General features: G+C 44.2%; 1 protein-coding gene across 6 annotated transcripts in view; it reads right to left on the bottom strand.

Annotated features, from left to right (window-relative positions):
* Positions 1-5,853: 5,853 nt before the first annotated feature.
* Positions 5,854-16,683, bottom strand: part of kcnab2a (potassium voltage-gated channel subfamily A regulatory beta subunit 2a) — a 315,007-nt gene continuing 304,177 nt past the window's right edge. For all 6 annotated transcript variants that reach the window (XM_070860410.1, XM_070860412.1, XM_070860411.1 and 3 more), the window contains 2 exons: positions 13,501-13,589; positions 5,854-8,544 (listed from right to left, as the gene is read on the bottom strand). In XM_070860410.1, coding sequence (XP_070716511.1) covers positions 8,455-8,544; positions 13,501-13,589 — 179 coding nt within the window. In that variant the 3' untranslated portion in view covers positions 5,854-8,454. The remainder of the gene's footprint in view (positions 8,545-13,500; positions 13,590-16,683) is intronic.

Raw genomic sequence — 16,683 nt, 5'->3', positions numbered from 1 at the left:
ACCCCCTCCGTCCAATTACCCCCCCCCCCCTGTACCATCCCTAACCTCCCCCCCCCCCCCCCCCCCAAGTACCATCAATAACCTGCAACACAATGCACCATCCCAGGCACCAAAGTGAATCCCTGGTCAAGGTTAACTTGCTCCCCTGAACGGGCATAGGATTCTGGGATTCTCCGGGGAAAGCGGGCACAGATCATACAGTGCTGTGAAAGGATTTGGGGGCACTCAGGGAAGGCCCTGATTTCCCACAGGGCCAGCCTGGCCCTGCCCCCAGTAGCCCGTAGGTTGGTTTGGTGCGAGGTTAAGGGATCAGAGTTCTCCCCAGCCTGTCTCCCATGTGTTAGCAGCGCAGGGTCACTGCTACCTCTTTACACCCGCTCCCCAGATGCATTGTTTTGGGGTGATGGAACAAGGAATTACTGCCATTGGATGCATCGTGCCGATTACCGTTACGTATTATGAAGGATGTTTGCTGAGACTGGACACTAACCCGCTTCAGAAGGATCACATGCCCGGGAAGTGCTCCTGATCACATGACCAATATGATGCCGTACCCAGAGATTTGCGTGTGTGTTACTGATAACCCAGAGGAATTTGACCAGAATTATTCCGTTTCTTGTTAACTGCCCAATGGCTTAGTGGGTCGAGGCTCTACCCATTGCACAGCTTAGCCACACAGACCAGTGCTGAGGGATCCAGGTTTGACTTTGGTCCATGCCAGTTAGCTGATCTTTGCCTGGGTGGAACTTGAGGTGGCCGGGAGCGTAGAGGGGGCTTGTGGGGGTCCTGGAATTGGCCTCAGTGCCCTGAGCCAGGGTGAGGCGGGGGTAAGGGGGCCGGCAGGGTGGAATAAAATTAGCCAAGATTGTTCCTGATCTGTAGCCAGTGACTCCTGCTGGAAAGTGTCTGAGTGAGGCTGAGGGTAGGACTGGGCTTAACATTCTCTCCCTCTGTCACTGCCGACACTCATGCATGAGGAATGGTCAATTGGATAAGGTAGTGGAGGATGCCTGGAACCCCAGCGCCTGCACGCCCCCCCATACCCCAGCGCCCCCATACCCCAGAGCACCCCCATACCCCAGCACCTGTGCGCTCCCATACCCCAGCGGCCCCCCCATACCCCAGTGCACCCCCATACCCCAGTGCCCGTGCGCCACCCCCATACCCCAGCACCCCCATACCCCAGCACCCTTGCGCTCCCCCATAATCCCAGCACCCCCATATCCCAGCTTATGTGCACTCCCATACCCTAGTGCCCCCATACCCCAGTGCCCCCCCATACTCCAGCACCCCCATACCCCAGCTTATGTGCCCCCCATACCCCAGTGCCCCCCCATACTCTGGCACCCCCATACCCCAGCGCCCCCCCCATACTCCAGTGCCCCCCCCATACTCCAGCATCCGCACAACCCAGTTGGTTAGTAGAGGGTATTTCTTATTTCTATCGTTTTTTAATGATTCTTCCTGACATTAATGTTTTTATGAAGCTCACGTTACATTTTTCACGAAATGTCATTTAAGCTGATTCATTAAACTCAGCGAAACCATGAAGACTGAAATAATGTAACGTCAGTGACTGTTTAAAGCCACAATTTGTAAATTGAGGTGATGTGTCAGAACTCATTGAGGTTTAAGTAAGTTTCTGAGATCAGCATTTTAGGACATTGAGTGTGAGAGCCCTTCGCATCCTTTCTAACTTTCTCTCATTACATCTTACCCTCTCTCCCTCCTTCCTTCCCTTCACTCCTTACTGTTAAAGGCTCTATATAAATGCAAGTTGTTCCTATCCACCCTCCTCGCTTCATCCTTCCTTATTTCCCTTACTCTATCCTTTCTTCTCTTCTCTCCCCCATTCCTCTCCCTTTCCCTCTCCCATGCTTCTTCCCATCCTCCTTTCCCCCTCTCTTCCTTTTACTGCCCCCTGCCCACACACACACACACACACTATTTCCTCCTGTGTAAAAGTGTTGACAGCTCGCTGAGTTACGGGTTTCATGGGAGTCGGTGCCCTCGGGTTCCTGTTCCTCAGGTGTGAGCCTTAACTGCGAGTCAGCAAAGTTGTGGGGTCCAGGGCGGGAGCCGGGGAGAGGGCAGGGAGCTGCAGTGAAAGCTGAGCCTGTTGTGTGTCGCGCTGGTCGGGAGCAGGACGGCACAGGGCTCGGGTTCCAGCTGTTTTTTTAAAGAACCAAAGTGAGAGACAATCACCATGTGTGCTCACTCCGTCCATCAGACGCTGCCCAAACCCGCCAATCACAAGTGACGCTGACTCTTGGCGGAGGCAAAAAAATCAAAACCAATGTCAATTTCAAGAAAAACTGGCAAATTCATCGCCAATTTCCCGAGCCAATCATTAAGCTTCAGGAGATGATGCAAAACTAGATATAAACTAGCAAACAGCGGAAGCATTTGGTGATGATAAACACTACTGTGGTCTCACTCGTATATTTTGCTGATTTCTCACTCACCCCTGGCTCAGTTCCTCTTTCCCTACTCTATCTTTAATCCAATACTAGGGTGTTGGCGTGTGAGGGTGATTTGATAAAGGATCTTTTTGCTTAACAGTGTTGTGTTATAAATATAAATGGTAGGTATTGTATTGCTCAATTGATTTAATACATGGGAGACCAGCTGAGAGAAATCCCAGCCATTTGCACATATCCGCTCAAAATTCGTGTTTTAACTTGTTTATTTTTTTTAAACAGTACCTTGTAAGGTGTTATTGTATTTTCCAATTCTGTGTACAGAACATTACCGCTGTCCTACTTGAGATTAATAAGCTATTTGGTAAGAAAGTCTCTCAAAATTGAAAGGCTTTAACCTGACTGACTGTATAAACTCAAAAGTGCATCTTAATACAGTCCCTAAAAACACGGCTTTGTGTTTCTGTCTCTTTCCTCCAATCCTCTCGCATCAGTTGTGAGGCTGAAGCCAACTCGTCGAATCGCAATTTACACAGCTGTTACCACAGTATTGTCTCCCTCCACTGGCCCGTTTGGTTAAATGCACCGTGTACTCTGGTAGTGAGCCATTCGAGCCCAAAAATGCTCCCCAGTCAGCTGCAGGGAGAGGGGAGTTTAAGGGTGCTCTGGTTTGTTGCAGTGTCCCTGAGCTAGTCAGCGTTAAATCAGTCAACTGCATAATTAGCACCTGTGGGTGTCAGATGGTGTTGGGGTTGGCAGTAAATTCTCCTTCCCATACCAATTAAATAGCTTTTCGACATTCACTGTCTCGGCTTGGAACTGAAACCCCCAGCAAGAGATCTCCACAAGAATTCCTGTGTGAACAGGAAAATTCCACTTAACATTGGCCTCTCCAAGTTGGTCCTCAGAATGGATGTGATCTCTATAAATGTGTGGAAGGGATATTACTATTCAACATCAATTAACTAACTAGTTGCAAAGCAGACTATTTATCAGTTAGTAGAACAAAACAGCGTTTTGAAACTTTCTAGGTATTAATTTTTGACAGCATAAAACACACGTTTTACTGATCAAGCCCTATGACCCGGATTGCAGTCTAACCCAGAATAGGTTGCACAGAGCCTTGGTCAGATCTCATCTGGAGTATTGCGTTCAGTCGTTCAGTTCTGGGCACTACATCTCAGGAAGGATATAGGTGGGGGTGGGGGGACTTAAAAGGTTAAATTATGAGAAAAGGCTGCATAAACATGGCTTGTATTCCCTTAAATTTAGAAGGTTGAATCTGATCGATGTGTTTAAAATTATAAAGGGATTCGATAGAGTAGATAGAGAAAAAAGGGGGGGGGGTGCAATTGGAGCTTTCAAGACTAAAATTGGTAAGATTTAGAGATAAAGATCATATGATCTGTATCTCAACCCCATTTGAGGTACAAATCAGTTATAATTTAATTTAATGAAATTACCTCTTCCTGTCCCTGTCTTGTGTCTGTAAAAGGCTACATGAAATGAATTCTAACCGTCTCAATACAGATTTAAGTGGACAAGGGACTACAGCATAAATTGGCCGCTCCACTCATGCACTCCACAGGATGGCTGTGCGCGCAAAATGGAAAAATCTAATTGATGCAATGAAGGCGTCTTCCAGATTTGTAGTTACAGGACATTAACGGGCCAGAGTGCTTTATGCAACAGCAGACCTGTGCGAAGGTTGGCATGCAGGTACAGCAGCTGGTCAAGAAAGCAAATGGCATGTTGGCCTTCATAGCGAGGGGATTTGAGTACAGGGGCAGGGAGGTATTACTACAGTTGTACAGGGCCTTGGTGAGGCCACACCTGGAGTATTGTGTGCAGTTTTGGTCTCCTAACTTGAGGAAGGACATTCTCGCTATTGAGAGAGTGCAGCGCAGGTTCACCAGATTGATTCCTGGGATGGCGGGACTGACATATCAAGAAAGACTGGATCAACTGGGCTTGTATTCACTGGAGTTCAGAAGAATGAGAGGGGATCTCATAGAAACATTTAAAATTCTGACAGGTTAGGTGCAGGAAGAATGTTCCCAATGTTGGGGAAGTCCAGAACCAGGGGTCACAGTCTAAGGATAAGGGGTAAGCCATTTAGGTCCGAGATGAGGAGAAACTTCTTCACCCAGAGAGTGGTGAACCTGTGGAATTCTCTACCACAAAGTTGTTGAGGCCAATTCACTAAATATATTCAAAAAGGAGTTAGATGAAGTCCTTTCTACTCGTGGGATCAAGGGGTATGGCGAGAAAGCAGGAATGGGGTAGTGAAGTTGCATGTTCAGCCATGAACTCATTGAATGGTCATTGAAGGGCTGAATGGCCTACTCCTGCACCTATTTTCTATGTTTCTATTAGCACGTGGGAGTGCTCAATGCTGAGATCATATGCAAGTTTCATCCAAAAATATCTTTCTAAAATAAAATTCGATCATATTTTACAATCTATATTTATAGAACACTTGCCTGGTATGTCAGAGTTATGTTAAAGGTGCAAAAATAATTCACACAAAAAAATGCTATAGCCAAGGCCTGCTTTATTTTGATTCTATTTCGAAGGTTCACTGCTTCCATTTGATGTGGTCTCTATGGTAAGTCAGAGAATGTGCTGGTTTATAAAGGCAAGAATTTTATATCATGCACTGTGTATCATTTTTATTAAGATGAAGCAATGTCCCTTTAAGGAAACAAAAGTTTTAATTGTTAAGTAAACACAATTGGAGTTTGTTGAGTTTTTTTTATTCATTCACGGGATGTGGGTGACACTGGCAAGGCTGGCATTTCTTGCCCACCCCTAATTGCTCTTCAGGTGGTGGTGGTGGGACTTCTGCAGTCCATGTGGTGAAGGTGTTCCCAGTGCTGTTAGGTAGGGAGTTCCAGGATTTTGACCCAGTGACCAGGATAGTGTGTGACTTGGAGGCGACCGTGTTCTCATACACCTGCTGCTTTTGTCTTTCTAGGTGTTGGGGGTTTGGGTGGTCCTGTCAAAGAAGCTTTGGTGAGTTGCTGCAGTGCATAATCTGGTGGGAAAAGTGCCAGAAATGACTGTTGGCTCAATTTGGGGCGGGGGCTGCGGTGAAAATGTGGCCGTCAATAGAGCCCTTTCCATCGCCTCCCTCAATTACTCATGCTTCCCCACCCCCTTCCTACCAGCCCTTTGCTCCTTTTGCTATCTACCCCCCTTTACCAGTAGTACTCTCCAGTCCAGCCAACACATTCACTTCAAAGCAGTCAGTCAGGGAAATCTTAGGAGTAACAGTGAAGCAGCCCTGGTTGTTTAAGAGTGAGAAACAACATGGCAAGTCACACATCACTCCCATTTCTCTTTGAACTTTCTCTCCCCCCACCCCCCTCCCTCCAGCCAGACAATCCTCCAATGCTGGCCCCTTGTCCATTCTGCACTCCCTTCGCCCCACCCTTGGTGGCCGTGGCTTCAGCTGCCTCGGCGCTAAGCTCTGGAATTCCCTCCCTAAAGCTCACCACTTCTTTTCCTCTTTAAGATGCTCCTTAAAACCTACTGTCCTAATATCACCCTATGTGGCTCAGTGTCAAATTTTGATTGTCAGTGTTTTTGTGAAGTGCTATGGGACGTTTTACTATGTTAAAGGTGCTATATAAATGCAAGGTGTTGCTGTGTTATTGCAGATAGGAATGCACCATGACACTAGCGTGTTTTATTGCAGCAAGCAAGCTGTGATCTGGAATGCGGTGCCTGAAAGGGGAGTGGCAGCAGATTCAATAGTAACATTTGAAAGATAATTGGATAAATACTTAAAAGGGAAAAAGTGACAGGACTATGGGGAAAGAACAGAGAAGTGGGATTAATTGGATCGCTCTTTCAAAGATCTGGCACAGGCACAATGGTCCAAATGGTCTCCTGTGCTGCATCATTCAATACCCCAGGAAAGAACAGTTTGAGGGGCTGGGGTGGGAAGAAATAATAACCGGAACTTCTTGTGGTTGTAGCAGTTTCAAATTGTTTTAAAATTTAGATCCAGTTATCCTCATCCCTAAAGATTATGGGCTCTATAAGCAGTAATGTTGTAAGGGAAATTTAAGCCATTATTCTGGAACATTCTGTAGAACTGCACTGGTATCCAGAGGCTGCAATGTTAGATGGAATTGGCAAAGGACACACTTTGCCCCTTACTCCTCAAACATTCCTCCTCGTGTGGCCTTAGGAATAACCAAGTTGATCAGGAGCAACATGGCTAAAAGAAAGATGTGCATTTACAGAGTGCAGATTACATCTCAGATCTTCATTTCCTGTGAATTTACTGTGAAGGGCAGGGACACTTGCTTTTTAGGCAAATGCGGCAGCCATTTTACATACAGCAAGATCCCCAAGCACCAGTTAATGGTGTGTGTTTTTATTGGTGTATTCACACTAATTACAGGAACAGTAATGTTACCGGACTAGTAATCCAGAGTCCTTGACCAATAATCTGGACAAGAGTTCAAATCCCACAACGACACTGCAGGAATTTAAATTCAGTTAAATAAATCTGGAATAAAAAGCCAGTATCAGTAAAGGTGACCATGTAACTACCGGATTGTTGTAAAAACCCATCTGGTCCTTTAGGGAAGGGAATCTGCCATTCTTACCTGGTCTGGCCAATATGTGACTCCAGACCCACAGCAATGTAGTTGACTCTGAAATGGCCTGGCAAGCCACTCGAGGGCAATTAGGGATGGGCAATAAATGCTGGCCTTGCCAGTGACACCCACATCCCATGAATGAATAAAAAAAAACACCCACTTGTTTGAGGGAAAAATGTCTGGCAAAATGTCAGGAGAATCCCCTGCTCCTCTTTGAATAGTGCCATTGAATCTTTAATACACACCTGAACCACTTGATCAGGGAGATTAGGCCTTGGTTTAATGTCTCATCAAAGGTGAGCACCTCCAGTGCAGCATTTGCTCTGTACTACACTTTAGGGGATAGGAGAGGACGGAAAAACTAACAAAAAAAGGTAAAAGGACTCAAATAATGACCTGCTATAAAAGTGCAATAGTTCTTTAAATGTCCAGTCCCCAATCTATCCAATATCAATCTCTTTATTGTAATATGGTCAAAACAGCCCATGGATTCAAAGCATTTACATAATCAGCAGCATATACATACACACGGATCCTGATTATAATAGATTCATGCATAGATTAGTCAAGAGCCACTGCTTGTTTTAAATCTACAGTCCTACAAGTTGTTGGAAAGTAGAACCAAACTCTGATTCCTGTAATAGTAATCACATTGTTACCGACACATATATACAGCCAGTTGTCAGGAGACAATGCTCAATTGTGCCACAAGATTATGTTATATTAAGTTAAATTTTTTTTTCCAAATCAGCATCTCCAACACTTTAATAGATGTGGGCACCAGAGATAGCTTCTGAAAGGTCACTGAGCCTATGGCCCATATTTATATATTTATGTATATATATATATATATATATCTATATATATATATATATAATTGCATGTTTCTAACATATACACAAGTGTGCAGATCTGGAACCCCACAACACTTTTTGGGGGTTAAAAAACCCTGGTTGATTTGAAGTCCTAGGAAGCAAGTTAGATTACAGTCAAATCTGCTAAATGCAGCTTCCAGCAGTGTCATACATTATACTCATGATCAACGAGACTGAACATCCAGCAAGTAGCTCTTCTTTAAAATAACAGGTGTAACATGTTTTTGCATCCCAGGGCAAACTAGTCAAATCTGATGTTAATTTTACTGTCACACCTGTTGCAACTCAGACATTTTTGCATTTCAAAAAAAAAAGTAAAAATATTTTTTAGCAAAGGTAACAGGTAGCCCACTGAACCAGCTGTGCCTTGCCAGCATTGGTTTGTGGTAGATTTTTCTTGTTTGATCCTTTTCTGTAGCATCAGGAACTTGAAGTTTAATTCCTTCGTCAGAAGCATACTGGTATTAACTTCAGTTACAGCTCGAGCAGGCAAAGAAGATTGCTTTTGAAATGATAACAGTCCAGGCCCATCGGAATCCCTCATTAGGATCGATAATCCTTTTTGCTGTATGGCTTGTTTCCCAGGATACCATCGACCTCATGCACGACTGATGAGGATAACTTGGGAAGAACCTGAGGAAAAAAAGGATAACCGTACTGGATTTCATTTTAATCTAAAGCCTTTTATAATCACAATGAAATTGCACTCACTCTATTTTGTGTAACTTTGGTGTTTATTAAGGTGAGAGGTTTGTGTTGGGGAATCAAAAACTTTCCATTTCGAACATTTAGTATTAGTCACCTTTCCCTCAGAGCAAATAAACCAATATTTGAACTAACGAGACGTAACAAGGCTCAGTGAGTTCATTCAGTGAGTAGTGGAACTAAACAGACCAAGAAAGGTCCCAGTCTGTGTTGAGTTATCCGATCTCGGCTGGGCGAGCGAGAAGCACACTCCCGGGGGAAAATGACCCAGCAAACCCTACTGGAAGTGCGTAGGTGTGAATGTTGTGTGAAAACAGGATACGGTTAGCTGTGATTGAAATAGTTTACTGTTACTCAAAAATCAAGGTTATGCATGATGAAAGACTACTTGGGTGAGTTACCAAAGAGTAACAGCACCAGTAGAATTGTACCCTAGCAAGGAAACAGCACCAGTAGAACTGTATCCTAGCAAGGAAACAGCATCAGTAGAACTGTATCCTAGCAAGGAAACAGCATCAGTAGAACTGTATCCTAGCAAGGAAACAGCATCAGTAGAACTGTATCCTGGCAAGGAAACAGCATCAGTAGAATTGTATCCTAGCAAGGAAACAGCACCAGTAGAACTGTACCCTAGCAAGGAAACAGCACCAGTAGAACTGTATCCTAGCAAGGAAACAGCATCAGTAGAACTGTATCCTGGCAAGGAAACAGCATCAGTAGAACTGTATCCTAGCAAGGAAACAGCATCAGTAGAACTGTATCCTGGCAAGGAAACAGCATCAGTAGAATTGTATCCTGGCAAGGAAACAGCATCAGTAGAACTGTATCCTAGCAAGGAAACAGCACCAGTAGAACTGTATCCTAGCAAGGAAACAGCATCAGTAGAACTGTATCCTAGCAAGGAAACAGCACCAGTAGAACTGTATCCTGGCAAGGAAACAGCATCAGTAGAATTGTATCCTGGCAAGGAAACAGCATCAGTAGAACTGTATCCTAGCAAGGAAACAGCATCAGTAGAACTGTATCCTAGCAAGGAAACAGCATCAGTAGAACTGTATCCTAGCAAGGAAACAGCATCAGTAGAACTGTATCCTAGCAAGGAAACAGCATCAGTAGAACTGTATCCTAGCAAGGAAACAGCATCAGTAGAACTGTATCCTGGCAAGGAAACAGCACCAGTAGAACTGTAACCTAGCAAGGAAACAGCATCAGTAGAACTGTATCCTAGCAAGGAAACAGCACCAGTAGAACTGTACCCTAGCAAGGAAACAGCACCAGTAGAATTGTAACCTAGCAAGGAAACAGCACCAGTAGAACTGTATCCTAGCAAGGAAACAGCATCAGTAGAACTGTACCCTAGCAAGGAAACAGCATCAGTAGAACTGTACCCTAGCAAGGAAACAGCATCAGTAGAACTGTACCCTAGCAAGGAAACAGCACCAGTAGAACTGTACCCTAGCAAGGAAACAGCATCAGTAGAACTGTATCCTAGCAAGGAAACAGCATCAGTAGAACTGTACCCTAGCAAGGAAACAGCATCAGTAGAACTGTATCCTGGCAAGGAAACAGCACCAGTAGAACTGTAACCTAGCAAGGAAACAGCACCAGTAGAACTGTATCCTAGCAAGGAAACAGCACCAGTAGAACTGTATCCTAGCAAGGAAACAGCACCAGTAGAACTGTATCCTAGCAAGGAAACAGCATCAGTAGAACTGTATCCTGGCAAGGAAACAGCACCAGTAGAACTGTAACCTAGCAAGGAAACAGCACCAGTAGAACTGTATCCTAGCAAGGAAACAGCACCAGTAGAACTGTATCCTAGCAAGGAAACAGCACCAGTAGAACTGTATCCTAGCAAGGAAACAGCACCAGTAGAACTGTATCCTAGCAAGGAAACAGCACCAGTAGAACTGTACCCTAGCAAGGAAACAGCATCAGTAGAACTGTATCCTGGCAAGGAAACAGCATCAGTAGAACTGTACCCTAGCAAGGAAACAGCATCAGTAGAACTGTACCCTAGCAAGGAAACAGCACCAGTAGAACTGTATCCTGGCAAGGAAACAGCACCAGTAGAACTGTAACCTAGCAAGGAAACAGCACCAGTAGAACTGTATCCTAGCAAGGAAACAGCACCAGTAGAACTGTATCCTAGCAAGGAAACAGCATCAGTAGAACTGTATCCTGGCAAGGAAACAGCACCAGTAGAACTGTAACCTAGCAAGGAAACAGCACCAGTAGAACTGTATCCTAGCAAGGAAACAGCACCAGTAGAACTGTATCCTAGCAAGGAAACAGCACCAGTAGAACTGTATCCTAGCAAGGAAACAGCACCAGTAGAACTGTATCCTAGCAAGGAAACAGCACCAGTAGAACTGTATCCTAGCAAGGAAACAGCACCAGTAGAACTGTACCCTAGCAAGGAAACAGCATCAGTAGAACTGTATCCTGGCAAGGAAACAGCATCAGTAGAACTGTACCCTAAGCAAGGAAACAGCATCAGTAGAACTGTACCCTAGCAAGGAAACAGCACCAGTAGAACTGTATCCTAGCAAGGAAACAGCATCAGTAGAACTGTAACCTAGCAAGGAAACAGCATCAGTAGAACTGTAACCTAGCAAGGAAACAGCATCAGTAGAACTGTATCCTAGCAAGGAAACAGCATCAGTAGAACTGTATCCTGGCAAGGAAACAGCATCAGTAGAACTGTAACCTAGCAAGGAAACAGCATCAGTAGAACTGTATCCTAGCAAGGAAACAGCATCAGTAGAACTGTAACCTAGCAAGGAAACAGCATCAGTAGAACTGTAACCTAGCAAGGAAACAGCACCAGTAGAACTGTATCCTGGCAAGGAAACAGCACCAGTAGAACTGTAACCTAGCAAGGAAACAGCACCAGTAGAACTGTATCCTGGCAAGGAAACAGCACCAGTAGAACTGTAACCTAGCAAGGAAACAGCATCAGTAGAACTGTATCCTGGCAAGGAAACAGCACCAGTAGAATTGTAACCTAGCAAGGAAACAGCACCAGTAGAACTGTATCCTAGCAAGGAAACAGCACCAGTAGAACTGTATCCTAGCAAGGAAACAGCATCAGTAGAACTGTATCCTAGCAAGGAAACAGCATCAGTAGAACTGTATCCTAGCAAGGAAACAGCACCAGTAGAATTGTAACCTAGCAAGGAAACAGCACCAGTAGAACTGTAACCTAGCAAGGAAACAGCATCAGTAGAACTGTATCCTAGCAAGGAAACAGCATCAGTAGAACTGTATCCTAGCAAGGAAACAGCATCAGTAGAACTGTATCCTAGCAAGGAAACAGCATCAGTAGAACTGTATCCTGGCAAGGAAACAGCACCAGTAGAACTGTAACCTAGCAAGGAAACAGCACCAGTAGAACTGTATCCTAGCAAGGAAACAGCACCAGTAGAACTGTATCCTAGCAAGGAAACAGCACCAGTAGAACTGTACCCTAGCAAGGAAACAGCATCAGTAGAACTGTACCCTAGCAAGGAAACAGCACCAGTAGAACTGTATCCTGGCAAGGAAACAGCATCAGTAGAACTGTACCCTAGCAAGGAAACAGCACCAGTAGAACTGTATCCTAGCAAGGAAACAGCATCAGTAGAACTGTATCCTGGCAAGGAAACAGCATCAGTAGAACTGTATCCTGGCAAGGAAACAGCATCAGTAGAACTGTATCCTAGCAAGGAAACAGCACCAGTAGAACTGTATCCTGGCAAGGAAACAGCATCAGTAGAACTGTATCCTAGCAAGGAAACAGCATCAGTAGAACTGTATCCTAGCAAGGAAACAGCATCAGTAGAACTGTATCCTGGCAAGGAAACAGCACCAGTAGAATTGTACCCTAGCAAGGAAACAGCATCAGTAGAACTGTACCCTAGCAAGGAAACAGCATCAGTAGAACTGTATCCTGGCAAGGAAACAGCATCAGTAGAACTGTACCCTAGCAAGGAAACAGCATCAGTAGAACTGTACCCTAGCAAGGAAACAGCATCAGTAGAACTGTATCCTGGCAAGGAAACAGCACCAGTAGAACTGTACCCTAGCAAGGAAACAGCATCAGTAGAACTGTACCCTAGCAAGGAAACAGCATCAGTAGAACTGTATCCTGGCAAGGAAACAGCACCAGTAGAATTGTACCCTAGCAAGGAAACAGCATCAGTAGAACTGTATCCTGGCAAGGAAACAGCACCAGTAGAATTGTAACCTAGCAAGGAAACAGCATCAGTAGAACTGTATCCTAGCAAGGAAACAGCACCAGTAGAACTGTATCCTGGCAAGGAAACAGCACCAGTAGAATTGTAACCTAGCAAGGAAACAGCACCAGTAGAACTGTATCCTGGCAAGGAAACAGCACCAGTAGAACTGTACCCTAGCAAGGAAACAGCATCAGTAGAACTGTATCCTGGCAAGGAAACAGCATCAGTAGAACTGTATCCTGGCAAGGAAACAGCACCTATAGGAGAAGCAGGTTAGGGCGAGGTAGGAAGGGGAAAAAAAACCCCAAGGTATTCGGATGTTCCCGTAACAGATGACACTTGAAAGCGTACCCTCATCTGGTCTTCAGATAACTGACTGACTTGCTGTTATTTGAATTGACAAGCTGTGCTAGTGATGGATGAATTGACACCAATTCATTTGCCCAGTGTCAGTGATGGCCTATACAATCAGCCCGTGTCTCCTTTATGAATGCCATACAATTCTTGTATAATATATATTCCATATTTGTACCCATGTGAATTTTTACATACAGAGACTATCGATCTTGTTCAACAGCCAAAAGCAAGATGTATAAGCCGCATACAGCTGCTGTAGTATCTGTGAGGACAACAACAGCTGCTTGGCTTAAGCTGCAATACAGACCTGTATTGCTCCAATGTTTTCCAAAAGTTGTTCAGTGTTGGAAGCTCCTACTAGCACAGAACTAACTCCCTCATTCCTTAAACACCAGGCTGCAAAAAGAACACAAGACCATTAGGTTATGAATGCTGTACATGCTTTTATATTGATAATGTATAGTCAGCAGCAAACCCATGTTATGCCCAGTACCACCTAGCAGCATAAAGGTGGTGAGCTCTTTGCCTCCAATGTTGTCTGCAATATGAGACACTGATCCCAAGAACAGCTGTCTGAAGTGGTGTAAAACATGGGTGGTCTGCCCATTAACCTTTCAATTACTAGTGGCACATGGATAAATTAAAATGAGCCTGTCACTTTGAGGCTGTCGTCTCTGTCTGATCATCACTGCCCAGCAACTTAGAAAACATCTTTTCCTGCAATCTTTCTCTTCAGCTGTTAAGAGGGCACCTTTCGGTTGCCACTCCTTTCTTTTCAGTCATTTATGTGCATGTGTAGATGTGATTGCCACCAAGATGCGAGAGAAAGATTTTTAACGCAGATTAAAGTAAATCTCAGTGCCCTTCTGGGTGTTGCTTTGAACCCACACTCTCCCTGATGGTTGACAGGCCGAACAGATCAACTGCTCCCAGGGCTCAAGCTGGCCACTCAGAGCCTGCACCCTCTGGCCTTCCCTCTTCCTCGTGGCTTTGTGTAGGACCTCTGCACAGCAGTTTGGATGGAGACTTGGTGGAGGGGCAGGGACATTACCCTACGAGGTGCCGTGTGTAGCTGCTGAGTTAATAGATGTAACAAATGTGTAATCAGTGATTCAGGCTGGAGATTTACTTTAGGAAAAGGCTGTGTGTTCCACCCATGTATTAAAACTGAAACTCAGGGAGTGAGCAGTCTCTGAACACCATCTGCAACGCTGTGAATAACGTAGATGAAACAGACTCAGATAGCAACGTAATTCTCCATAGAGGGAGACACATCTGTTATAAATAATCTCCACTCCAATCCCTGCAATTCTTAAACAGCAACAATCTGTCAGTTTTGTGGTATGTGAGAGAGCTGTGATATTCAAAGTATTTTCCACCTTTAAAATGAATGTGGAGTTTCTGTACTTTTTAAAAAAAAAAAGAGCAAGTCTTGTATTCTTGTAAGAGTTTTACTTTTGGCAGTTACAATTACAGGGTCAAGGGTAGATATTATAGTTCTCACACAGTTACTTGACACGCTTGTACCAAGCCCATCTCTGTGCTATAGGTAAGGGTCGATCTGTTTAAATAGCAGAGCAGAATTTGGTATTTGAATGTATTAAGCATTGTATGAGAACAATGATAAATGTAATGATGCAGAAATTGCAGTCGGAAGACAGATTCTTCCGACCTGAAAAATATCTACGACTAACCTGGTGGTCCGGAGACTTACGATCCTGGGCCTCTACGCGAAGGCCTGCGTAGAGGCCCAGTATCCCAGGAACGTAGACATTTTGTACCTGCCCCTGGGATCACATGGGCCGGCCCTACCAATCAAAGTAGGGTATTCCCATTAATACTTGTGGTGAGTTCTGTATATACGGAATCACCATAAGTATTAATGGGAATACCCCCAAAACACACAAAACATTTAAATGAATTAAATAAACATCACATTTAAAATGACTCAAGATGGAAATTAATTAATTATTTAAAACAAAATTAAATTTTTTTGAAAAATAAATGTACATATTTTAAAGGGTCTAAAAATAAACTTATTTCCAGGTTTTTAAATGTTCAAATTATTGAAAAATATGTATTTTTCTGTCCTTTAAAAGTCTTACGCTGTTAAAGAAGACCTTACCCCTGCTTTTATCTATCGTAAGAATTTCATGGGCATTCGCTGGGCAAATAGCCCAACTTTCCGCCAGAGAATGCTCATTTACTTCAGATTCGTACGATCTGTCGAGAGAATTCTTGACAAATCGCAAGTTCCGGATTTAGGTGCATGCACAGTGCTTGCCTAAACAAAACTTTCGGGGCCCCTTTGGGCGTGTGCACACCTCATACATGCCACGAATTCAGCCCCATTATTTACCCCGATGAGAGTCGTCGGTGAGAGAGAGAGAGAGAGAGAGAGAGAGAGAGAACGGAAGCAATTCTTCATCTGCACAAGCACCTCTCTCAATCTGTGAACTCCAAAATCATTTATGATGTATAATACTATGATATTCTATATTTATGGCTTCCAATGACTTCAATGTATCGTTAGAGTTTCTACAAATATAAATTGAGAAAGTTTTTGGTCTGGTATGTGCTTTATTTCTTTTCCACTCTCAATCGGAGGGTTTAATAGCTGTACACGGCCTAATCCTTAAAGCTTTACCATTAAATACAGTTATCCTTTTGATTGAAAAGTGCAGAAGAAAACACAAAAGTCTTAGAACCAGTTTTAGGCTTGGAGGACATTTTAAAATGTCAAGAATGTCAGGCCAGCAGGGGCAGGATTGAAATCATCTTTGGCCTTGCCCAAAACTCTGTACCCTAAGCCACCGTCTCAGGCTGACCCAGTCTCAGCATCCTATTTGACCCCGAGCTGAGTTTCTGACCTCATATACTCTCATCACAAAGGCCATCTACTTTCACCTCCATAACATTGCCCGCCTCTGCCTCAGCCCATCTGCCATTGAAACTCTCATCCAAACCACTGTCACTTCTGAAAGTGGTCACGTCAATTCTTTTCTGGCCGTTCTCCCATCCCCCACGCTCCGTGAACTTCAGCTCAACAACACTGTTGCTCATATCCTATCCCACACCAAGTTCCACTCACCCTTCACTCCTCTCCTCAATGAGATACATTGGCTTCCGGTCTCCAACACCTTAAATTTAAATCTCTACATGCCTCATCCCTAGCCCTACAAACTTTCAGTTCCTTTAACTCTAGCCTCTTGTACTTCCTCTCTTTCCTTTACCCCATCACTGGCACTGTGCCCTCAGGTACTTAGACCCCAGGCTCTGAAATTGCTTCAACAAGGCTTTCCACCCTCCTACCACCGTCATCCTTTAGACTTCTCCTTAAAATCCACTTCTTTGGCCAAGCTTTTGATACCCCTCCTAATCTTTCCTTTTTAGGTTTGGCCTCCATTTTTCCAGATGCCTCTGCGGAGTGCCTTGGGATATTTTTCTATATTAAAAGCATTATATAAGGCTGTTGTTGACATTCACCAGG

The sequence above is a fragment of the Pristiophorus japonicus genome, chromosome 18, assembly GCF_044704955.1.
Source record: "Pristiophorus japonicus isolate sPriJap1 chromosome 18, sPriJap1.hap1, whole genome shotgun sequence".
Classification (NCBI taxonomy): domain Eukaryota; kingdom Metazoa; phylum Chordata; class Chondrichthyes; family Pristiophoridae; genus Pristiophorus; species Pristiophorus japonicus.
Note: the sequence above shows the minus strand (reverse complement) of the source record. Positions and strands in the feature narration are given on the sequence as shown.